We start from the raw sequence: 26,600 nt of genomic DNA on the forward strand, positions 1-26,600 counted from the left end.
GACTTTTAAAATATTTAATGGCTAATTAGGTAAACGTGTCACTATTGTCTGTCACTTTTTGTTTGCAATATGAAATAAATATAAAATATTGCGGCAAAACTTAGCCAAAATACCAAAATTTATGCATTCAGGTGTTATCTTATTTGAAGTGGACCTCTTAGGAAGTGAAGTCCATAAATCATTTTGGGAACATTTTCTGAAGGACTTTTAGGGTTTCTTCCACTTTCCTCAAGGGTGACAAAATATCCTTTGAGAGCAAGCTTGATTTTGCACAATACGTTTGTAGCTAAATTTGGCAAAAATGTAGTTGGTCATACTGAGAACTTTCTATTTTTTTATTTTTTTAATGTTTTTTTTTAATTTTTTTTTAACGTTTATTTATTTTTGAGACAGAGGGAGACAGAGCATGAACGGGGGAGGGTCAGAGAGAGGGAGACACAGAATCTGAAACAGGCTCTAGGCTCTGAGCTGTCAGCACAGAGCCCGATGCAGGGCTCGAACTCACGGACCGCGAGATAATGACCTGAGCCAAAGTCGGCCGCTTAACCGACTCAGCCACCCAGGCGCCCCTTTAATGTTTATTTTTGAGAGAGACAGACAGAGTGTGAGAAGGGAAGGGGCAGAGAGAGAGGGAGGGAGACATAGAATCCGAAACAGGCTCCAGTTTCTGAGCTGTCAGCACAGAGCCTGATGCGGGACTCAAACTCAAAAACTGCGAGATCATGACCTGAGTCAAAGTCGGATGCTTAACCGATTGAGCCACCCAGGGGCCCCAAACTGAGAGCTTTTTAAATGAGAAATAAAGGGTAACTATTTAAAAAAAATATTTTCTTTGGCCTTTAAAACTGTTTTTAAAGACTGTTGTCTTCAAAAGGTAATAGTTTCCTGAGATAATTATTTTTAATGGATATCACTTATTTAGATGATATATTCTAGAAAGATTATTAGACTTAACTTTATTTTTTTTTTAATTTTTTTTTAACGTTTATTTACTTTTGAGACAGAGACAGAGCATGAACAGGGGAGGGGCAGAGAGAGAGAGGGAGACACAGAATCTGAAACAGGCTCCAGGCTCTGAGCTGTCAGCACAGAGCCCGATGCGGGGCTCGAACCCACGGACTGTGAGATCATGACCTGAGCCGAAGTCAGACGCTTAACCAACCAAGCCACCCAGGCGCCCTAGACTTAACTTTAAAGTCACTTCTCTTTTTTGTTCTAACAGAAACAAATAATTTTCAACTATTGATAATAAATGGATATGATTTATTTATTCCTCTCTTATTAGAGTATATATGATCCTTTTTTTAAGGATTCTCTGTGTCCAACATGGAGCTCAAACTCATGACCCCAAGATCAAGAGTCACATGCTCTACTGATTGAGTCAGCCAGGCACCCCCAGAATATAGAAGACTTTTTAATCCTAGTTTTAAAACTGTAAACAGCCTTTATGTAATGAAATAGTCCTAAATTGAAGAAATAAATTTTTCATTCTGAGTTTTATGGGTGGCAACTTAGATTATAAAAATAACTCCATTCAAATGGATTTATATTTTTGTTGTCACATATTGATACATGCATATTTTGTTTTCTGGTTAGATTTATTCTCCTGACCATACCAGCAGTAGTTTTCCATCAAACCCATCAACACCAGTTGGATCACCCTCACCTCTCACAGGTAGGCTGCTCTTTTATCTATCGACTTAAAAACATGCATGGAGCTACTTTGAAATATTTGAACTTTGTTTATTTTCCAATAAAATACAGTAAAAGTTCATGATAAAATTATCTGAATTTTGAGAAAACGTGTAAACAGAGCCTTCTCGAGTTCATTTTGGAGAATAATGAAATATTTGCTAGCTGTGAATTACTCTTTTCTGATTCTTAATTTGGTATAATTTCTAAGAACAGTTGTTTTAACAGGATAAAAATAAGGCTAGACATTTGGGATGAAAGCAAAATACAGAGGTGGTAAATCAAAATTTTGGGTAAGGTGGCATAGAAAGTATACAAAATAATCTATTTAGAAGTACATGTAACTTCTTTCTTCCTTATTCTCTGCACTTTCCATGTACCACTGTAGGACTCAGAGATTAATAACTTTCTGCTAGATAGCTTCTCTTTATTTTTAGGTTCACTAGGTTATTAAGTTATTTTATATATATATGTTTATATATATAAACATGTATATATATATAACATATATATATAACATGTATATATATAACATATATATATTTATATATATAAACATGTATATATATATAAACATATATATATATGTAATTCTTGGGAATAATGTAGTTTTTTTGCTAAGGAAAAGAAGTCTGTGAATGTGGATAAATACCGTTGTTAGTGGAGTTAAAAATAAGTGGTTCAGATTTGCTTTAGTCTTTCCTGTTTTTTTTTTCCATATTTGCTGTGACAGAGTCCAATTCTATCCTACATTATAAATTTGTTGAGATATAATTGTTACTATTATAAATAGGAATTCTTAAATCTTAGAAATAAATAAAATTATAGGAAAATGCTTAATATATATTAAGCTATAATTTTAAAACTTGTATGATATTTTTATGAGCAACATTTGAAGGAAAAAAACATGCTGAAGAAGAAATGTATTCTGAGGAAAAGGCACTAGGCCTATGGGTAAAAATTGCCATATTCTTGCAGCAGTCTACCTCAAATGATTCTCTTTTTCTGATCAAGTCATTCATTAAGCCCATGTAGCGTTGTTGTTGTTGTTGTTGTTGTTGTTGTTGTTGTTGTTGTTAAACCTATTTGCATTGTGTAGGGTTTCTGAAAAATCTGGGCTCTGGTATATCAGGGCCTTGGCTATCACCTGTGCTTTGTGTATTAGCTTTGTGACTCTGCTAAGAAGCATTCCAGTGTGGAGATGATGAACTGCTGGCAGCTGCTTTCAGCTCTTAGTGGGTTCTGCCACTTTCTCAGACACCATGGCTTCAGCTGTCTAGTAAAAGTTGAACAGCTGTTCCCTACATAGACAGGACTATGAAAGACCCATTGACTTAGAGTTGTTATTTAACAGAGAGCTGAAATTACAGGAAGAATGATGTAACTTTAACCCTACTCACCCTCCTGGCGCAGTTTTACTCAAATTATCAGTGTCATTTTTGCCACAGCCTGTTTTCCTTTCTCATCAGAGATGAGAATATTGGTCCTTACTATATGTTCCCACCTCCTCTCTTCCTCTGCCCAGTGAGATAGCTATAAACATGCCCTTTGGTTTTTTTTTTTTTTTTATTAATACTGGGTGGGAAGTCAGGCAGCAGAGGAGTTCAGTATTTATGAGGGGGCATCACTAAAATGGAAAATCAGAGACTTTGACATTTTTCAAAAAAAAATGGTCCAGAGTAAAACCTTACATTTCCTTCTCCATCTTGATTTGGTGTTTATTGGGTGATATCCTTTTTTCCCCTTTAATTCAGCTGATTAATGAAAATCTATGATCTACTGAAGTGTGTAATGAAGATATTAATAGGCTTCTTTTTCAATTCAGCAGTCATAATCGAAGAAAAATATTTTCTTTCATTTAATGCTTATTATGTTCCTACTGAAACAGCACATCAAAGACTGATTTTATGCAAGTGCATTTCTCTCCCATCTCCTGTATCTAGTGTCTCCTTCCTGTCACCACACACATAACACACACACTCCAAATTGGCAGAAATATAAAGAGAGAAGGAAAAACGAAAGCACAACGTGATAAATTATTCATAGTTGAAGGAAGAATGAAAAAGAGGGAGCAAACTAGAGCTTCTACACAATATGTGGAATTTATTTTGTACCTTGAATGGCAGTGGCCTGTTAACTAGAGTAAAAAATCCACCCACTGTGTGCTCTCTACACTTGTCCTGTTCTGTATACCTGAGCATCAGTCAGACTGGCATAGGCCTTGTGAGGATGGATACACAGGTGAAGAGCCATATAGGCAGCTTCTAAGGTAATCATCATTCTTGTTTAAATTCCACTCATTTTCCTTAGGAACTTTTTCAGGCCAAGAACGTATATTTCTACCTAGAGCATGCTTGTGAGGAACTTCTGAGGTAGTGCTGTTATATCAGTTGGGATGCTTTAGGCTGAAAGGAAGAGAAACTCTTGTCTTGGCTGGCTTAAATAATAAGGGGATGCTTATCTTCATGACAGGAAGCCATAGCAGGGCAAATTTCTTGGCCCCAGTATGGCCAAGCTCCTGCTCTACTACTTTTGCAGTTCTTCCTCAGGCTGCTGGCAAGTTCAGCAGTTCAAGGTACCATATGTGGACATAACAGTGTTCACTAGAAGAAAAGAGACCATCTTTTCTTTGTATTTTAAGAATATTTTTCAGAAGGCTCTTCAACAGATTGGCCTTCATGAGTCTTCAGCCAGCACTGGGCACTAACACACTGGTCATAACAGAAATGGGACCACCATGTGTATCTTAGACATCAGGATTTACCCTGAGAACTCTAAAGTTACTCTTTTCTGGTTCATGCCAGGAAATGATAGATAGCCCACCCCCTTTTGAACAAAATCAGGGCTCTGGCAGCAAGGTAGAAGAGAAGAATGGCTATGTCTATCACAATCGTCATTTAGCAAAGGACACAAGTATTTAAGAGAATGTGTTTACTGGGGGAACTTGGAGAGCAGACAGACAAAACCATGTTTTTCCTTTCTTCACCTCCTTCTGGAATATAAATAAATAAGGGTTTAATAATTTCAGTTCTCAGTAGCAATCTTCAAAACATTTACAACAGAAATGGAGGAAGAGAAAGAAGAAAGGATTCCTTAGTTTTGGCTAATCAGTTATTTATTTACTTTAATCATCTGTCAGTGTGCCTGGTGTTTGATAATCATCTGACTTCAGCAGGTTTTCAGTTTAGCTGAGAAAATAAAAGGTAAACACATGGGGTGCTGGGGTGGTTCAGTTGGTTAAGCATCTGACTCTTGGTAATCAGCTCAGGTCGTGATCTCACAATTGTGAGATCAAGCCCTGTGTTGGGCTCTGGGCTGGCAGCACGAAGCCTGCTTGGGATTCACTCTCTGCCTGTCTCTCTCTCCCTCTCTTTCCCTTCTTCCTTCTCTCTCTCCCCCTCCCCCTCTTGCTCTCTCTTTCTCTCGGTAAACAAATAAACATTTTTTTTAAAAAGATAAATACATGAAAATACAACCATCAGAATTCACTCTAAGCTATAGAACGGTCACGATAAACTTCATGAAGAGAGCAGGACTTTAAGAGGAGGAGAAAGAGTTTTCCTGGGTCTAAAGGGAAGAGTATAACAAAGATCCAGATGCAAAAAAAAAGCACATGACTTCTTCATCCAGAGTCATGGGGATGACTGATTATGAACTCTTCACGTATGGAAGTGTGAAGCACTAAAATGGAAAGGTTGGCTGGAGCCAGATTGTGGAAAGCAAAGCACTGAGTACTACATTGATTATCCAGCCTTTTCCAAGTATGAGGGATCTCATGAAAGTTTCAGTTTAAGGTGAGATTACAAAGGGAAACAACTAACAAAATAAGAAAATGCATGATAAGTGGTCCTAAGAATTTCTTTCAGCCGTATAAAATGTTGGTATCTAGTCTCTAAATTAATTAACCAGTTAATTCTAAGTTCCACTTAGTGAGCAGATCAGAAACACTGGGTGAATTTTGGATTTAGTGATCAAAGAAAGCCTTTCCACATTTTCTAGCCAAAAACTCACTTCTCCTAATTACCTAGCTAGCTTGTTTTCTAGAAACGGTCATTATAATTATATTTTAATAGCTGGTAGGTTTATTACAATCCTTCTTGAATAAGAACTAGCTTTTTAGGGTGATCACTAAAAAGCCCAGGCAATTACAGAAATTGGTAACTGCATAAACAGTTGAAACCTTATGCTCATTAATAGAAGGAAGAATAAGCCCCAAGCCTCTTGATAGGTCTACACCAAATACGAGGTGACAGGGAAGGAAGGTGGGAGATACCCTGTTCTCTATTCTCTACAATATTTGTGTAATGTTACAAGCTAGAGATAGAGATGCCAACATCAGCAATAGGATTGATTTCTACTGAACTAATAACTCTATCTAACTATCCAGTCATCTTCTTTATGACTAATAGCATAATGTTTTAAACTACTAACTGGGGTTCAAGGAGCTCTGTCCATGAGATATAACTTGGCATGTCTATAAAGTTCAAACAGATATCCCTAATTTAAGCACATTAGTATTCTGTTTTAACCAAGTATGTCACACTGGAGCAGCCCAGTCTATAATAAAAACAAAACCGGTTTGAGTATATGTGTATTTTTCCAGTTTAATGGATTACATTTTGGATATAGACCTTAGAATGGTTTCTTCATATCACTATCAATAAAATAATGAATATAGGTGATTTCTTACCTGAGTAACTCAGTGCACATATCTCATTCCTCAACCCTAAACTAGTTGGAGAACCACAAAAATCGCATGTTTTGCCAAGCAGATGCATGTTAACAATTCTGAGGTGTTTAAACATAAAACTTGTATTAATATCTGATGTAGATTAAATAATTTGATGATTAGAGTCCTGTTACAGGCTGATCACCCAAAGAGGAATGGGAAGGTTGGAGGAAAATGTTGGAAAATAAAATATTGTAAACATTAAAAGAAATTACATTAAAAGTAATTTAGGGTCTTTTTCAAAATGGATTAGGATTAACCTTTTATCCACATAAAATTCATAATTCTGCATCAGTGCTTGGAAAGCACTAATGTACTGAAATCAGTGGAAAGGTGTTGGCTGGTTATTTATATGAGTTCTTCATATAGTCAGTTACTGGGTTTCTCTGGTTACTAAAATCTACTTGTTAATTTTAAGTTCGCAAACTTCTGTTTCAATGCTCAATTTTAGATTGTCCATAATTCATGTAGTTGAATTATGACTGTGTTTGTATGTCCAGCAGGAAACCTTTAATGGTTCTCAGAATAATTTGTAATTTGCCTACAAGTAAAAAAAAATTGTTTGCTGATGAAGTACATAATATATATTTTTTTCTCACAGTTTTACTATTTAAAATTTTCCTATGTAATCACAACAGTATGCATATAATTGTGAAATTTAATCAGGTTAAAACTTTATCCAACTTTTCAACTTGTAAAATATATTTGATGGGAATACAATTACTAATTTATTCAACTGAAGTGAACTATAATAGTTAAGATTTACCATACATTTTCATTGTTTCCTAAATTTCGCAAATAATCTGCAACAACATGCTTGGTACAAAGAACATAGGTTAAAACTTCATTTAGCAGTAAATCAGACAAATTAAGTAAACCTGCAAGTTCTCCAACTTCATATTTCTCCTATAACTCAGGTTGTCACTGAAGCATTTATTAATAACTATAATGTTAATAACTATAATGGTTCTCATTATTTTCTGTAAATAAATTATTTCCAACTGCACAGGCTGTAATTGTCTTAAACACATGAATGAATTAATCCTTTTGTCTTTTTTTTATTGTTTTCTTACTTTTTATTTTTTTCTACTCTGAACTTGTATGTTTTTTTGCTGTGTGTTAGTGCTACTTTTCTAAAGTTGAAGAATAAATGACATTAAAAATTTTCATGGTGATATTTTCCAAATTAAATAATGTGTTTTTGTGTAAATTATGTTGGGAAAATGTTTAACAGATAATCCTAAATGCATTTGCAGTCGTTTGAAATTGGTGCATTTGTGCGTAACTTAATGGCAGAAGTTAATAGGACACTTTAGAAAGTAATTTGGCTTTATGAATTGAGTATCATAAATATATTTATACCTTTTAATTCAGAAATGCTATTTATCCTCAAGACATGTTCCCAAAAAAGAAAATAACAATGTTTACCATTCACAATATAGTAATATTTAGGTACTATTCGTAATAGCCAACTGAAAGAAACCTCCAACAGTGAGGTAATAATGGTATTTATATAAATTATGATCTAGAAAATCAAGTGAATATTAACGTAGTCATTTAATAACAAAAGCTAGGGGCGCCTGGGTGGCGCAGTCGGTTAAGCGTCCGACTTCAGCCAGGTCACGATCTCGCGGTCCGTGAGTTCGAGCCCCGCGTCGGGCTCTGGGCTGATGGCTCAGAGCCTGGAGCCTGTTTCTGATTCTGTGTCTCCCTCTCTCTCTGCCCCTCCCCCGTTCATGCTCTGTCTCTCTCTGTCCCAAAAAAAAAAATAAATAAACGTTAAAAAAAAAAATTTTAATAACAAAAGCTATGGAAAGTCATAGAGAAGGAACAGAATTTTAAATTACGTATGTTTTAAGTACATTTTCTCAAGATAATCTGCTTGTGGACAAAATCTGAAGAACATTCAAACATGAAAGTAGTTTTTGTTTTTTGAAGTATAATGAACACAGGATGTTACATTCATTTCAGGTGTACAGCATAGTGATTTGACAGCTCTATACATTGTGCTAAGCTCACCACAAGTGTAGCTACCATCTGTCACTATACTGCACTATTACAATATCATTGATTATATACCCTATACTGTGCCTTTCATCCCCATGACTTACTCATTCTGTAACTGGAAGCTTGTATCTCCTCTCCTCCTTCCTGCCCCTCTGGCAACTACCAGTTCTCTGTATTTATGGTCCTGTTTCTGGCTTTTTTTGTTGTTGCAAAATAACAAGTAGTTAATAATAACTAATACAAATTTTTGCAAAGTAGTTACTTTGTAAAGTACTGTGCAGTTTTTTCTTTTATTCCCAACTCCCTACACAGTTGTATTAGTAATGAAAAAGACTTTAAGATTTTTAAGTAATCTCTACACCCAACATGGGGCTCAGACTCACAACCCTGGGATCAAGAATCGCATGCTCCACTGACTGAGCCAGCCAAGTGCCCTGAGAAAGATTTTTTTTATGTGTTGGGCTTGTAAGTAGCCAATACTATGCTGAAGGCTGAACAAAAATGTTTGCATAAGTTTATGTACAGCTATAGAATGGCTTTACCCTTTCTTTCAGAACATTGTCAAGATCAGTGAGTTAACCAAGGTGTGTGTGTATGCTTTTGTATTTTGTTTTAACAGGTACCAGTCAGTGGCCCAGACCTGGAGGGCAAGCTCCTTCATCCCCCAGCTATGAAAACTCGCTCCACTCCCTGGTAAGAGCCTCTTAAAAATATACGGGTCACTTTTATCTGATAGTGCAGAGTGCATTTTTAGTAAATCCTGAGTAACAATGAAAAAACAGTAGGATAGCATTACACACGAATTCTTTGCTAACAAATGGCCTGATTTAGTTTAACAATATAAGACACATTGGGTGTGCCTTTTGCCATCTGTTCTTTGGGACATCAGGCTTCTTTCTGATCTCAGGACAGCTGGTAGTAAAATAGTGTTATGGGATTTTTGCTTTTTTGATAAATCTAGAGTTTAACTTTTCTATACTTTTATGTTTATATAGAAGAAGGAACAAACAAAAAAGTAAAGAGATCAAATAAAAGCAAGAAAACTAGCCGAGCAATGCAGCATGGTCACATTTTATTCTTTCTCATGTGACTATTCTGTATATAGTTAATAACATTTTGACTAAAATTTTTAAATGTAGCATCAATTATTTTTGTCATGAAAAGTGTTATTTCCCATGTTTTCATTTTTAAAAATATATTGTGTTAATTGTATAAGCAAAAATGTTACTTAATAAACAAATAAGGAGGTAGAATAAAAGAGCCTGTCTAGGTATAGAATGCGAAGAATTTGTGGTAGAATGTTAGCTACTGTTGTTTTTCAATACCTACCACAGAATTACATAGTATTATACAAACAAAATAGAATAACTTGATGGAATGCTAAGTCATGCTGTCACTTAGTAATTTCATGTTGCAAATAGAAGAGTTCTTTTTCTGTGACTAACAGAACAGTTGAAGGGAAAGTCTTCTTCTTTCATATTTTGCAAGCAAATATAAACAATGTGTGCTATTTAGATGCTAACCTTATAACTTCGCTGTTAAATCCCAGCCTTCTCATACCTTAATACAAGTAGATCTCGCAGGTCTCTGCGTTAACTTTACTAACATGTTATGCTGACATGCGACATCAGCTATTTCCTCATCTCTTTTGGAGTTAATCTTAACCTGTGCTTTGCCTCCTGTTCTGTCTTGACTTTGCCAGAAAAATCGAGTTGAGCAGCAACTTCACGAGCATTTGCAAGATGCAATGTCCTTCTTAAAGGATGTCTGTGAGGTACTATTTCTTTTAGATGGTGCCTTTTTTGTGTTTCAGTTAATTATACTTCCTATTATCCATTTAAAATCTTCAAGCCTGTACAGACTCCAAAGTCTTTTAAAATCAAACAATGACCAGTTTCGTTTTTGTACAGTATGTAAGAATAGACTTTTGTTTTTCATGTTGTTGAGAATGATTCTTTTTAAAAGAGCTCTACTGGCATGTGCTTTTGATTTTTTAAATTCTAATATGTTTGTGTATGGGGCATGTGTGTATCCACAGACAATCTCATTTCCTCAGTTTTGTGAAAGAGCATATTTGGATGTGTTCACCATTTCAGATAGGTATGCTTTATTCACTTAAAACAAAATTACAACTTAAACTTGATGGATTTGAGGTCCTTTCCCAAAATTGCCCTCATTTCAAAGATCAGTATTAAAGTCCAGGTTATCTTTTTTATCAGCTATAATTATCAGACACAGTAGAGTAGCCTTCGTCTTTTGTAGGAAGCTAAAAGAAATAGCCTCATGGTAGACTGGTAAATTGGTTTTATAAAGCAGTGATTTGTTTCTGAAGCTTTGTTAATTTTGCATAGTCGTCAAATATCTTTTCTTTGATTCTTGATTGTAGTGTAGGTAGTTGCTTTTGAAGCTACTTGATAGTGCATTTTACTTTGCTGTCTTCTCTATATCCCAAAGTAGGAAACATAGCAGTTTAATGAATTTAACAGATACCAGCAGTAACCTCCATGTCTTTTTTCAATCCCTACAGCAATCTCGAATGGAGGATCGTTTAGACAGACTGGATGATGCTATCCATGTGCTGCGGAACCATGCCGTTGGACCGTCCACCAGTTTGCCTGCTGGTCACAATGATATACACAGTTTATTGGGACCATCCCATAATGCACCAATTGGAAGCCTCAATTCAAACTATGGTGGATCAAGCCTTGTTACAAGCAGTCGATCTGCTTCAATGGTAAAATAGTGCTCATCTTTTTTGTAATAATGGTTAAAGCCTAGTGTCCTAAATGTTTTTCATGAAATCTTTGGAGGAGAGGATTCTTCTTTTTCAAACAGACTTACTCTGTCTTGGTCCGGGTCATTCGTTGCACATTGGCCCTTAAAGTCCTGCTACAATTGTATGCAAAAAGCTAAAATCTTCTGCAAGATCATTTTAGCTTAAACTTAGATTTTTTTTCCCCAGATGTGTGGCAGACCAGTTTTTGCCTTGAAACAGTATGTAGGAAGTCTAAAGAGCAAAAACTATAAAGCAAGACTGAATTTCAAGGGTTCTGGTCTAGAAAAGTTGTTGATTATAATTTGGAACCAGCCCTCAAAACCAGAAGGAATGTGAAATTATTTGTACCAGACCAAATTGAAGCTTTATTCCCAAATAAAGAAAAAGTGGGGTAGTTTTAAGAATAGCTGTAATTTGAGTGACAATGAAAGGAAACAATATTCAATTAATTCCTGAAGAGAATAAAATAATTCAATCCATGTTTTTAAAAACATAGTAATACTTTAGAGAGAAAAAAGTAAAATTTTCCAGCACATCAAAAATTCTGTGTTGAATGTCTTACATTATTTTTTATCCAAATTGTCTTTTAAAGGAATGAAGTTCTTTTTGAACCTGCAATTTAACTGATGCCATGTGTTTGAGTGTTTATAGCATTGTTTTTAGGATTTATTACATGCTGTGAAATATTCTCCTGTGAAACCACTTTCTAGCTATAAGCCATGTGATCAAGGGTAAAATTCACCTATCATCAAAATAATTAGGTGCCCCAAATGCTGAAGGCTTGTGTTCTATAAAATAGGATTGGTTCCAGATTTTCACATTCACATGTCAGACAACCATTTATATTCATTTTGGAGCAGCTGAAGTAAACATCAAACACAGCTTTCTAGTTTCCTGAGTACAATGTTCTTAGCAACATAGGTGACATTAGATGCTTATATATCTTAACGACCAGTTTTGGGTGGTTGTTGTTTATTTTTTTAATGTCAGAAAATTTGAAATTCAGGCTCCTTCTAAAATAGTTTTTGATGCTGTTGGTAAGCTAATAAAATGTGAAAACATTGAAAATTACAAAAATCATAGACATATAAGGGAGTATTAGCCCTGTTAGTAATAATAATTAAAATAATATTGTGTATAGGGTAGCATTTGTTGCCCACATAAATGTAGAATGTCAAATTAATAATTATTGTTTTTGTTGAAATAACTTTTTTTAGAAGAATGACTTAAAAATCAATATATTTGAATCCAAAGTTTGTCTCATTTGCACCACTTGTAGTTATTCCTCCCTCATAATCATTTTTTAATTCTTCACTATTAATAGCTCACTGCCCCTAGTCCACTTTATCTGCTATAGATAAATCTCTGGTATATCTCTGGCTCCCACCAATTAAATATAGGGTTTGTAAAAAATGGAACTTCTGTATTTGGGAAGTTTTTTTTACCAACTTTGGATATGAGTTAGAAAACAGATTTTTCAAAATCCAGTCTTAAAAAGCCATGTAGAAATCTAGTGCATTTTAAAAGGACTTGTGGAGGGAAAAATTGTTAAATTAGATATTGCCCTGAAGCTTTTAATTAATAAGTAGCTCCCATTATATCCTCTAGGAATATGCTGCCTACTTCACAGCATCAAAAAAAAAAAAAAAAAAGGTTGCCAGAGATATTCTTTACAAAGAAAAAAAAAAAAAAAAGACTAGTCTAGAAAAAAGTCTTATCACTGTGACGTGAGTCTGACTTAGTCTGAGTAGCAGCCTCAGCACTGCAGCAACTAAGGCCATGCTGCCACTCAGCGTGACTACCCACATCCTCTCTTCAGTTCTTACTGCACCTTAGAGGACCCATAGCTGGTGAACAGCTGCCACATGTCATCTGCTGTGTCTGCCCCGTCCAGACAGTCACCTAGTGGAGGTGGATCTACAGATGTTTCTGACAGGCTTACCCTCAAAATATAAAGTTATTAACTGACAAAAAAGTCTGAGACTGTCAGGTGAGTCACTATTCATCTCCTATCCTTCTGAGATGAACAGTTTAGCTATATGTCCTCAGTTCTCAACTTCAGCAAAAACATCAAAGGGTAGAATGAAATGAAGTTCACAGTCAGCAGTGACTCTCCCAGCCAAGCCTTAGGCATACAGTTGAGGAATATTCTTATTCTGGCTCTTGTCCATGTCTGAAGACATCAGGAGTGGCAGGAGCACCTTGCTTACATGCCCAGTACCCACCTATGTGAAATCAACTCTTTTCATATTATTGGATAGTATGTGATTTGGGGAGACATATTATTTTAACTATTGCCAGCCATTTTCAAGAATTAATCTCCTGCTTTTATTATTCCCTCTTGCCCCTGTGAATTCTAATTGATCCTGACTAAGAAATAACACAATTTTACATTCTAGGATCACTTTTCCTTTTTTGTCTTGTTTAACTTGGTGGTAGTTTATGTATTATCCTCTACATTAACATAAATTAGTATTTGTTCTATAGGCTTCCACAAATGGAGGCTACTTGACCAAAATTATGAAGTAACCACAGAAACACCAGTTTATCAGCAATTTTATATCACCTTGTAGAATTTGTGAGGTCAACTTCTCTCTAAAATATGTAGTTTTCATTATTCCATTTATTTTCTGCAGGGAGTAGAATTATTTTAATAAACAAATATCAATTCAGGAATTCCATAGAACGTTCAAATAAAATTTTTGTTGTAATGGATTTTTGTTCTCATGGGCATGTACTGTAGGTCACTATCCTAATTGCAGGGGTTTTATATATATATATATATATATATATACACACACACACACACACACATATATGTATATATATACATATGTATATGTATATATATATATTTTTTTTACACATATATATTATTTTTTAAGCTTCTTTTATTTATTTTGAGACAGGGTGAGAGCACACACACATGCAGACACACAAGCAGGGAAGGGGCAGAGGGAGAGGGAGAGAGAGAATCCCAAGCAGGCTGCACACCCAGTGCAGAGCCTGACACAGGGCTCTATCTCACAACTGCAAGATCATGACCTGAGCCCAAACCAAGAGTCAGACCACCAACCTAATTGCAGATTTTAATTATGATATTGCTTTCTCTGCTCCATTTAGAAGAGGGATCAGCATACTTTTTCTGTAAAAGGCCAGATAGTAAAATTTACTTAACTCTAACATTCTAACATGAAAGCAGCCATAGACATTATGAAAACAAATGGGTGTGGCTGTGTTCCAATAAAACTTCATTTACAAAAAGAGAGCTCCTTAATATTTAAGAAACCAGGACCAGATTTAGCCGACAGGCCGTACCTTGCCAGTTTTTTGAATTGGAACATAAATTAGCTTCCTAGTGCAGGTAACAAGGGTTGGCAAGTTTTTTTCTTTTTCCTGGAGCCTATAGATGTTTCCTATTTTTTTAATGATTAGTTTGGGAGTGCTGTTGAAGTAGCTGGAATATTTGAGGTAAGCCAGAATACACTTAGAGTGGAAGAATAAAAGTTGATATCTATATAGATGTGATACAGACAGCCCAGCTCTCAGCCTACAATGCTATCAAGATTATTTGTGGTGTAAAACCTACATAGACAGGTTAATCAAGATAGTGTTTCTTGGTCAGGGAAATAATTTTGTTGCTGATAAACTTCCTTTACAATGTGAATGTTTTCAGTTATAAGAAAATTATGTCATTAAAAGTCATCTGTAGCTGATACTGTTGATTTGTGGGACAACCATCTTCTTATAGATGAAATAATTCTCTGGTATTTTTTAGTTATTCCAGAAAAGGATTTTTATATTTCACACCAAGGACATAAGACTACCAAATGCCAAAAACATATGCCAATAGGAGCCAATATCAAAAGACTTAATTTTGACTGTTACTGTTTTTTATTATTATTTTTGTTTATTTTGAGACACAACGTGAATGGGGTAGGGGCAGAGAGAAAGGGAGAGAGAGACATTCCCAAGCAGGGACACAGGGCTCTATCTCAGAGTCCATGAGAACATGACCTGAGCTGACCAAGAGTCGGACACTTAACCGACTGAGCCACCCAGGCACCCTGATTTTTGTTACTTTTAACCAAGCAGATTTGACCAGCACCAAAGAATAGAATTCAGTGAGGTTTAGGGGGTACCTGGCGGGCTCAGTCAGTAGAGCATGCAGCTCTTGATCTCAGGGTTGTAAGTTCAAGCCCCACATTGGGTATAGAGATTACTGAAAAATAAAACCTTAGAATTAAATGAGGTTTCAACCACAGAAGGCATTTAACATGATTTTAGCTGTCTAATACACAGAAAAATTTAATTTCTTGAAAGATTACTATGCCAGAAAAAGAAACTAAGAAGTGAATAATTCTTTCTTTTTTATAAGTAATTATAGCCACATAGTTTTTTTTATGTTTGCTTATTTTTGTTTTTGTTTGTTTTTATTTTGTTTTGACAGAGAGAATACACATAAGTGAGCATGAGCCGGGGAGGGGAAAAGGAGAGGGAGAAAGAGAATCTTAAGCAGGCTCCACACCTAGCAGGGAGTTGACCCAGGGCTCAATCTCACAGCCCTGAAATCATGACCTGAGCTGAAATCAAGAGTCTGACGCTTAACCAACTTAGCCTCCCAGGCGCTCCTGCTCTTATTTTTGAGTGGGGTTAACATTTTCACTTAATTTCATACTCCCTTTCAATATTTTTGATGATTTCTCCATGTTTATGGAATCCAGATAGAAAACTTAAGACTTTTTGTCATACACTCTTATTAGGATGCGATTGATATATTGTTTAAATTTTAAAGCACAAAATCAGGATTTTTAGAACTATTAAAATATCAGCATTGGACTTTAGTTTTGCTCCCATGTATTTAGTTTAAGCACAAACTTTTGGAATAAACTGCTGATAGGAAAATATACTGGTAATAAGTGGAAAACTGAAAAGGACTAGAATTGTTAATTTCATTTGGGCATTACAAAAAGGTCTCAACAGTGTAAAGTTATTGTACATCACACCTATTTATGGCTGTAATATCTAGACTACTGAGGCCCAGTGAGATAATTCCATGATACTTTTATCCTTAACAGAAGGTACTCAGTTATTCCTCCAACAGTGATTTCAACTTCAAGCTAAGTTACATTAGAAGCTTTTATATTAATGGAAGCTTGATGGAAATCTTGAAAAGTTCCTTATTTATGATATAAAATTTTATCCATGAGGCTTTTTTTTTTATTGCTTTAAGTACTGAGGAAACGTAATCCAACCATTTCCGTTAGTTTTTTTTTTTTTTTTTTAATTGCTTGGGGTTTTTGTAGTTTAAGCTGTGGTTGGAGATTTGTGGTGTTCTTGTATAATAGCAGAATAATGTTAAATTGTAGGATTTAAAGTGTTTTATATAATTTAAAAATATGAATTATGTCTGTGTTCTAGATCCTAAAGCAGTTAGAGAAACTATATTTTTCTTAGTTGAGAGATGTAAGATTAAGTTATTAAAGGCCTAATAAGCAAATAAAGTAGTATTCAAAATTGTCACATATCAGATTTGGAATCCTTTTAACCTTACATTTAGACAGTATTTAATTTTATTAGTATAGGTTTATATACCGTAGAAATTGTGTACCTATGTTTAAACTGAATTGAAAGAGTTTATTTTTAACTGTATTTTATTTTTCTAACCATTTTTGTCCTGAATGGGCAATTTAATTTTTTTTTATTAAAACTACATTATAGTGCTTTTGAAGAGATTTGATAAAAGTTTAAAAACCATACAGGTTATATATATTTATGGAAATATCATTAAAAAGGAACCGTAACAAATTAAATTCTATCAAGTTTCTAGCTTAAAACCCCTCTTCAGGTAAAACAAAATACATACAGAACATAAAGATCCTTTAATCAGTCCATAGATTAATACTGATTAATCTAAATCATTAGTATTCAGTGAATAGTATAAATGGAACAAATTGTTAGAATAGAATTCAGAATCAGAGAGGAATTCATACTGAGTACTTTTCAATCTGCTCCTTAATTCACAAGACCTCTTATTCATCAACTAATTAGATTTAGCATTTTTCCATTGTGGGTGCTTAAAGCTTTTGGCCAAATTAAATGAAAACAGGTCCCTTGTTGGGTGTTCCCACAAAAGTAAGGCCATACACAGATTGTGAAGATTCAGAATGCAGGATGATGTCATTTAATGAGTTGGGCCTTTTATTCTGAAATAGAGCTCTTCATAATGATTGAAATTTAGAGCATGGCAGGCCTAGGGGTTTGCCTTCCCCTGCTACTCCCCTAGTAGCAGCAGCCTGTCAGCTGTATGCTAACGAGAGGAACAATTAAACATAGGGTCCTATCTGGCTGGCCCAGTCTCTGAGCTCAGACAAAGGACTGTTTATACACCTGTTGTGTCTGTGGACAGAGCCATTTGAATGGGTAGCTGCAGATTAAAGGGAAGACATGGGAGCCAGTGTGTGAGCAAGGGTTAAATAGAACTTTAAGAACTGTGAAAGTCAAATTCTCCAGAAAATATATGAGGGCCATTGCAAGGGGAATCAAGTTACTAAATAAATAAATAGATAGATAAATAGATAAATAAATAGATAAATAAATAAAGTTCCTGCTGACTTCATTAACATGAAAAACTCCAGACTTAAGGTTTTTTGCTAATCTGAGGCCATTTTTTAAAGATTAATTTTTTTTTTCTTTTGGAAGCCATTGATGAAAATTGGTGTAAAAAAGGTGCTTAGTTTATAGCATTCCAGAGAGACGAAAATATTTGCTGTCATTTATATCCCAAAACAAATTGAGCAACCAACTGATTTTCCTTCAGGCAAAGCACAAATACCTAGAATTTACTTAGATAATGATCTTTTGTCTGCCAAGCCTTTCATCAGAGAGGAAATGATAGAACATTTTTATTAGTTGAGATTCAGAAAATCAGAGAATTAACTTTTACTAATGTAATAAAAAGAAATAAGAATTCAGAAGATGCATCATCACTTATCACTCCAGTGAAAATTCAGTTTGTGGAGCACCTAGCTGGCTCAGTCAGTTAAGCGTCCAACTCTTGGTATCAGCTGTGGTCATGATCTGACGGTCGTGAGATCAAGCCTTGCATCAGGCTTCACGCTGAGTGTGGAGTCTGCTTGGGATTCTTTCTCTCCTCTCTCTGCCCCTACTCTGCTCACTTTTGGTCACTCTCGCTCTTGCTCTCTCTCTCTCTCTCAAAATAAATAAACATTTAAAAAAAGAGTTCAGTTTGTGGCTGTTCAGTGCTATTGGCTTACAGAGCTATAAAATGAGTTGTACACATACAATATAGAGTAAATATACATATTTTTGAAAGTTTAAGTTTTAAAAGACTATTTTTAATTTAAATTTTAGTTAACATACAGTGCAATATTGGTTTCAGGAATAGAATTCAGTGATTCATCACTTACATACAACACCCAGTGCTCATCACTACAAATGCCCTCCTTAGTAACCATCTAGCCCATCTCCCACCTACCTCCCTCTTCATCAATCCTCAGTTTGTTTGCTGTTATTAAGTCTTTTGTGGTTTATTTCCCTCTCTTCTCTTCCCGCCCCCCACCTCCCCATATATTCATCTGTTTTGTTTCTTAAATTCCACATATGAGTGAAATTCTATGTTATTTGTCTTTCTCTGATTGACTTATTTCACTTAGCTTAATACATTTTAACTCCATCCACTTTGTCGCAAATGGCAAGATGTCATTCTTTTTGATGGCTGAGTAATATTCCACTGTGTGTATATACCACATCTTCTTTATCCATTCATCAGTTGATGGACATCTGGTCACTCTCCATAGTTTGGCAGCTATAAACTATAAACATTAGGGTACATGTACCCCTTCGATTCTGTATTTTTGCATCCTTTGGGTAAATACCTAATAATACAATTGCTGGTCTGTAAGGTAGTTCTATTTTTATTTTCTTGAGGAACTTTCATACAGTTCTACAGAATGGCTGTACCAGTTTGCATTCCTACCAACAGTTCCAGAGTGTTCCTGTTTCTCTGCATCCTTGCCAGCACCTGTTGTTTCTTGTGTTGTTAATTTTAGCCATTCTGACAGGTGTGAGGTAGTATCTCATCAGGTTTTGATTTGTATTTTGCTAATGATGAGTGATATTGAGCATCTTCTCATGTATCTGTTAGCTATCTGGATGTTTTCTTTAGAAAAGTGTCTATTCATGTCTTCTGCCCATTTCTTACCTGGGTTGTTTGGTTTTTTGGTGTTGAGTTTGAGAAGTTCTTTATAGATTTTGGATATTAACTAACAGTCTATTTTCTTTTAAATTACTTTGTATGATAGCTCAAAATACTAGGGAAGAACAAAATTCAGCACATATTACCAACGATCACAGGAAGTTTTAGTTCACATTATAAATACAAACACAGAATTCTTAGCTTTTACTGTATCCTGTGGGATTTCTTCAGCCAGTCAAAATTGTCATGGTAATATCTATCTATAGAATAGGCCTAGGCTTTTAGAGTCTCAAAGAATTTGCAACTATATAGCTGTATATTGTATTTATACTATATTTATTTTTATAAATGGGATTTTTGAACTGACCTTCTCCTTAGGTCATTGAGTAGTTCATAGCAAGCAAAGAAAGCCAACTAATCTTCAGCAATGACTAATCCTCAAATAAATTTAGAAGTAGATAGGGAATACACTAGGTGGGGTGTTGTTGTTGTTGTTGTTGTTGTTTTTTAACTACATCAAAGAATAAGGGTGGAAAACAGACATTTCTTTAAAAGTGCAGTAGAAAGCGTGCCTGGGTGACTCCATTGGTTAAGCATCTGACTTCAGCTCAGGTCATGATCTCACGGTTCATGGGTTCAAGTCCCATATCAGGCTTCTCACTGATTTGCGGAGTCTGCTTGGGATTCTCTCTCTCTCTCCCTGTCTCTCTGCTCCTCCATCACTCACACTTTCTCTCTCAAATAAAATAAGTCAACTTAAAATAGAAAGTGTGGTAGAAGACCTGACATGTTATAATCAGGTCCAGTATCAAATGGCCTGTATTGCCTAAAACTTTGCTTTGGTTCCTTTTGTGTAGCTTACAGGAAACCAAAGGGTAAACTTGCATAGGGGTATTTATACCTCTTAAGGTAAAATCCATACAAAGTCATGAAAGATAAAAGCTATATTAATTACTGAAGAGAGATTCAAACAAAGCAGTTTACTGGGATTGAAGGATTTATTGAAAAACAGTGATTCTCATGTACAACTCCAGGCAATAAACCTCTTTAATTAAAGGCTTAATCTTGTAGATGACACATGTGCTACTGTTCTAACAAAAAGCTTCATTTTTTACCAGTTTTTCTAAAAATACTACTATAGCTTAAATACTTGATGGTATTTGCATGCCTTACCTTATGGAATTTGACTAAAACAATAAAAATTATATGGCATTTTTGTTGCTTGGCAGTGCAGAACTTCTTTTTTTTTTTTTAAGTGTATTTACTTATCTTAAGAGAGAGAGAGCACAAGCAGGGGAAGGGCAGTGAGAGGGAGAGAGAGTCCCAAGCAGGTTCCTTCCACACTGTCCACACAGAGCCTGACCCAGGGCTTGATCTTATGAACCGTGAGATCATGACTTCAGCCAAAATCAAGACTCAGACACTAAATGCTTAACTATAAGCTACCCAGGTGCCCCCAGAACTTCTGCTTTAAGTTAATTTCATTTTTTTCATGTATATTTATTTTGAGAGAGCAAAAGCGTGTACACGCTCAAGAGAGAGAGTGTCCCAATGTGTAGAGCTCGATCGCATAAACCACGAGATCATGACCTGAACTCAAATGAAGAGTTGGATGCTTAACTGACTGAGCACCCATAGACTGCTTTTTTAAGGTTTTTGAGGGAGTCAGAGGAAGAAAAAACAAGACACTATGTGTGTGTGTGTGTGTGTGTGTGTGTGTGTGTGTGTGTGTGTGTGTGTGAAAAAGAGTATACCAGAGTATAAATAAATAATATTACTTGGAATATAGCAATATTTTCTTAAATGCAAATTCATACTTAGGTGGTATATGAAATACATGATCAGAATGATGTAGGTTTATTAATAGATACTATAATGTGTAGCATTTTATGACTTACAGAGTGCTTTGTCTGTCTAGTTCATTTGCTTCACACAACAACCTTCTGTAGGATACGACATTTGAAAGTTGGAATTTTATAATGTAAATATTTTGATTCAAAAGCAATCTATAGGGGCGCGTAGGTGGCTCAGTCGGTTAAGCATCTGACTTCAGCTCAGGTCGTGATCTCACAGTTCGTGAGTTTGAGCCCCATGTCAGGCTCTATGCTGACAGCTCAGAGCCTGGAGCCTGCTTCGGATTCTGTGTCTCCCCCTCTGTCTGCCCCATCCCTGCTCATGCTCTCTGTCTCTCTGTCTCTCAGTAGTAAATAAATGTTAAAAAGAAGTTTTGGTTTTTTTTTTAAAAAACAATCTATAGTAGTCTGTCAAGTCTTTTGAAATCCAAAAATCAGGGGCACCTGGGTGGCTCAGTCAGTTGAGTGTCTGACTTTGGCTCAGGTCATGATCTCATGGTTCATGGGTTCAAGCCTGCTTTGGATTCTGTGTCTTCCTCTCTCTCTGCCACTACCCCTCCTTGTCTGTCTGTCTGTCTGTCTGTCTCTCTCTCTCTCTCTCTCAAAAATAAAAATAAAACATTAAAAATTAAAAAAAGGAAATCCAAACATGAGAAAACTAGCATCCCAAAAAAGTTGCTAAATTCAGGTAGATATTTTCTCTATTAAACCCATTAAAAGATTTTGAACAATTATTGCCTCTGAACAGTCTTAACTTTTTTTTTTTTTTTTTACTTTAGGTTGGAACTCATCGAGAAGACTCTGTCAGTCTCAATGGCAATCATTCAGTCCTGTCTAGTACAGTCACTGCTTCAAGCTCAGATTTGAACCACAAAACACAAGAAAATTACAGAGGTAACTGTATTGTTGGCTTTCAGCAGTAATGTATACAGAGATAAATAACACTTGGAACACTGTCGTCTTTTTTTACAAGCAGATTGACATCTGTGAATCAAAAGTCATCTTAGGTGGGGGAATTCCAAACGGTAGTGCTACTGAATGCAGAGGATAGATATTTAGGGCTCCAATTGCCCCATTTGGCTGGGCCAATTGTAGATACTTGTTGATGGATGGAACCGCATGCAAACTGTTCAGTACTTACTGGTCGTCTTACATTCTTCTGCTTCTGTCATGTCTCTCTTTCTTTTTTTTTTTTTTAATTTTTTTTTTTCTCAACGTTTTTTTTTATTTATTTTTGGGACAGAGAGAGACAGAGCATGAACGGGGAGGGGCAGAGAGAGGGAGACACAGAATCAGAAACAGGCTCCAGGCTCTGAGCCATCAGCCCAGAGCCTGACACGGGGCTCGAACTCACGGACTGCAAGATCGTGACCTGGCTGAAGTCGGACGCTTAACCGACTGCGCCACCCAGGCGCCCCTGTTATGTCTCTCTTTCTTATCACTTCCCCTCATGACTAAATCCTCAGGGTCCCAAAAAGCCGTGAGAAATTATTCCAAATACGTTGAGAGCTATAAATGATGGTAGCTATTATTTAGAATATTATAATTCAACTCGAGAAACAGACAATTCTGTTAGAAACAAACTGTCATAAATGTTAAGTACAAATATATAACTTATGTAAATAGATAATTTATATAAATATAAGTACAAATATATAACTAATGTTAAGACCACCAAAATAAAGTTTTCCCAGGTATAATTAACCATGACACCCATTTTATTGTATTTATCTGAAAAAAATGTTACAACTTACTTCCTTTATTTACCTTAGCATCTTAGAAGTCAGTTTCTAAACTGCATCAAGTTTCTCATCCTAGTTCATTTCTTAAATAGTGCCTTAAAGTAAGTGTCAGAATGACCATCAAGGTCAGACTTTTTCTTTTAAATACGCGCTTTAGGGGCGCCTGGGTGCCTCAGTCAGTTGGGCGTCTGACTTCGGCTCAGGTCATGATCTCGCAGTCCATGGGTTTGAGCCCCACGTGGGGCCCTGTGCTGACAGCTCAGAGCCCGGAGCCTTCTTCAGATTCTGCGTCTCCTCTCTCTGCCCCTCCCCTGACTGGCACTCTGTGTTTGTCTCCGTCTGTCTCAAAAGCAAATAAACATGAAAAAAAAATTTAAATACAGATGATTTAGAAATCATTTTCTCTAAGGTATGTGTATATGTTCTTTCCAACCTGAATAGTGTATTACCCTACATTTTCAGATTTCCATCAGAGTCCTGTAACAAGTAAGGGCATTCATCATCTAGAAAGCTTTCTACTATCTTAGTTCCAATTCTGGACATTTATTTTGTTTCTTTACCTCTTTGTTAGGTGGCTTGCAAAGTCAGTCTGGAACTGTTGTTCCAGCAGAAATCAAGACTGAAAACAAAGAGAAAGATGAAAACCTACATGAACCTCCTTCATCAGATGACATGAAATCAGATGATGAATCCTCCCAAAAAGATATCAAGGTTTCATCTAGAGGCAGAACAAGGTATTTGTTACCATCCAGGTATTACATTGCACTCACTTGCCATGGGTGAAAATACTTGGAAAATTGAAGGGTGCCATGCATTTATTAAGTGTCAGATATGTTCTAAATACTATATTGGGACTTTATATATGTTACCTCATTTAGTGCTCACAACATCCCTAAAAAGGGAGGCATATGATGCTGACTCCAAAATTATGTTTTCCATCATACCCCACAGTATTTTAGGAACTCCGTATAAAAAAGAATTACATCTCAGGGCACCTGTGTGGCTCAGTTGATTAAGTGTCTGATTCTAGGTTTTGGCTCAGATCATGATCTCATGGTTTGTGGGTTCAAGCGCCACCACAGGCTCTGTGCTAATGGTGTAGAGCCTGTTTGGGATTCTCTCTCTCTCTCTCTCTCAAAATAAATGAATAAACTAAAAAAAAAATAAATAAAGAGAATTACATCTCTCTCTTCAATTAGAGGACAAAATAATTAAAACAAGTAAAATTATCCATTGTAGACATTTAGGTACATGACATCAATATTTGAATATATTATTTTAAGGCTGTGTATATAAGAAAACTCTATTGTATGATTTAAACTAGAGGGCAGCAAACAATGGCCTCTGGGCCAAATCTGGCTCACTGCCTATTTTTATAAATTTTACTGGATCACTGTCACATACCATTCATTTGCATATTATCTGTGACTGCTTTCCCAATGCAATGGCAGGTTTGGGTAGTTGCAGCAGGGCCAAATGCCCATGAGGCTGAAAATATTTACTTTCTGGTTTACAGAGGAAGTTTTGCCAACTCCTGGTTTAAACAATAATTTGAGAAGAGTATAGAAAGGTGGACTTACGTTGTTGGGGCAGGTTTTCTAGAAACTGGACTTGACTTATAGCATGGATATTGACACATAGTTCATTAGTTTCAAATGAATTCCAAATTCTTCCCTTAGGTTTTTCTTCTACTTCTACATTAAATTTAGATGGTATATTTTTTGGCATATCCTGTTTTTTAGTATCAATGATATGTATTTATCACATAAAGATATTTAAAACATTGTTCTTTGCATTAAATTAGGGTGCAAAGGAGATTGTGTTAAGTATGGTAGATAAAACTAAAAACATTAAATTGAAAATTAATTTAAAAATTAAACCTTAAGATTCTAATACTGTCATTTTAGTAAGCATTGCATTCAGTTGTATAGGGGCAAGAAGTAAAAATTGGGTCACGGAATCCAGAGACCACTCCTTTGAGACATCTTAATTATTTCATGGTTTTGTTATTCAAGTAGAATTTGGAAAGAAACAGTTTGCATCTTCTCATTTTATAGGTCAGAGTTTGGCAAACTTTCTGTGGAAAGGGTAGATGATAGCTATTTTAGGCTTTGTGGGCCTTTTGGTGTCTATCACAACTACTCAGCTCTGCCGTTATAATAAAAGCATCCAGACAGTACATAAACAAATGGGCATGACTCTTCCAATAAAATTTTATGTAAGAAAACAAGGAGCCAGATCATGGGCCATAGGTTACTAAACCTATTATAGATCATCAGAAATTGAGAAGGCAGTAAAACAGGTTACTAATAACAGCAACGCTTAGTAATTAATAATAATTAATAGGTTAGGCTTACCTGGGTTTGAATTATGGCTCCATCACATACCTGCCGCATGACCCTGGACAAGTTATTAAAGCTCTCTGAACTTTAGTTTCTTTTTCTCTGAAAAGAGACTTTCTATTGCTGGATTCTTATGGAAATAAACTGAAAAATGATGCATATAAAGCCCTTTACACACTCTGTTGCATGCAGTACATACTCAGTAAAGGTACTGTACTTACTGTTATCATGATAATTTTAGGTATGTGGTGTAGGCTTGCCTCCATGGAATACCAACCTAGGTCCTTGTCATTACACTGCCACTAATTAGCCATATGATCCTGAGAAAATCTCTGATTTCTCTGGATCTAGCAGTAGTTCTCAGCCCCACTACATAGAATCCTGAAACTTTTTTTTTTGTAAGTTTTTTGTTGTTGTTGTTGTTTGTTTATTTTGAGAGAGAGAGAGCGCATGTGTGCGTGCACACAGGGGAGGGCCAGAGAGAGAGAGAGAAAATTCCAAGCAGGCTGTGTACTGCCAGCACAAGCCAGATGTGGGGGCTGGATCCCATGAACTGCAAGATCATGATCTGAGCAGAAATCAAGAGTCTGATGCTCAACTGACTGAACCACCCAAGGTGCCCCAGAATCCTAAAACATTTTAGAAATACAGGTTGCCTTGGCACCAACCTAAGCTCACTGTATCAACGTCCTCTGTAGTGGGACCTATGAAACCTTTATTTTTCAAGTGCCCCTGAAGATTGTGATGGTAACCACATTTGGAAACCTTTGGACTCGATGACCTGTAAAGGTTCCTTTGAAGTAAAAGAGCTAGGGATTCCCTATTATCAAAAGAATACTTTTACATAATTTTTGGCAATTAGCTTGTAAAAATCTATTGTGTATTTACCCTTTATTACAGTATTCAAGGTTATTAGAGAAGAGAAAACATCTATTCTTTGCACATTATTTCAAGGTTCTGAGAGACTCTGCTCAGTTGGTCATTTCTGATATAAAATAGAATTTTCTAAAAGTTATTCCAATGCATCCTCAATTTTTTTATCTGATTATTTAGTCCATTTTCACTACAGAAATTTGGAAAATACAGAACACAAAAATCGCAAGAAACGTTACTACCAAGATTTAACCACTGTTTACTTTTTAAGGAATATTTCTTTTTCCATAAACACAATTTAAATGGGAACTAAACTGAATATATGTTTTATAATGTCAACTTTTATTTCATATAACAGTGTATTTTTA

The 26,600-nt window shown here is 35.7% G+C and overlaps 1 protein-coding gene across 13 annotated transcripts in view; it reads left to right on the forward strand.

The window, feature by feature from the left end:
• The window catches only part of TCF12 (transcription factor 12), a 382,333-nt gene that overhangs the window by 340,842 nt on the left and 14,891 nt on the right, over positions 1–26,600 (forward strand). For 4 of the 13 annotated variants that reach the window (XM_086710772.1, XM_086710771.1, XM_086710779.1 and 1 more), the window contains 6 exons: positions 1,597–1,675; positions 9,048–9,121; positions 10,131–10,202; positions 10,956–11,162; positions 22,055–22,169; positions 23,589–23,769. In XM_086710772.1, the coding sequence (XP_086566898.1) occupies positions 1,597–1,675; positions 9,048–9,121; positions 10,131–10,202; positions 10,956–11,162; positions 22,055–22,169; positions 23,589–23,769 (728 nt within the window). The remainder of the gene's footprint in view (positions 1–1,596; positions 1,676–9,047; positions 9,122–10,130; positions 10,203–10,955; positions 11,163–22,054; positions 22,170–23,588; positions 23,770–26,600) is intronic. The other 9 variants (XM_086710778.1, XM_086710776.1, XM_025918949.2 and 6 more) reach the window with 3 other exon arrangements.

The sequence above is a fragment of the Puma concolor genome, chromosome B3, assembly GCF_028749965.1.
Source record: "Puma concolor isolate L17-30 chromosome B3, mPumCon1.1.hap2, whole genome shotgun sequence".
Lineage (NCBI taxonomy): Eukaryota > Metazoa > Chordata > Mammalia > Carnivora > Felidae > Puma > Puma concolor.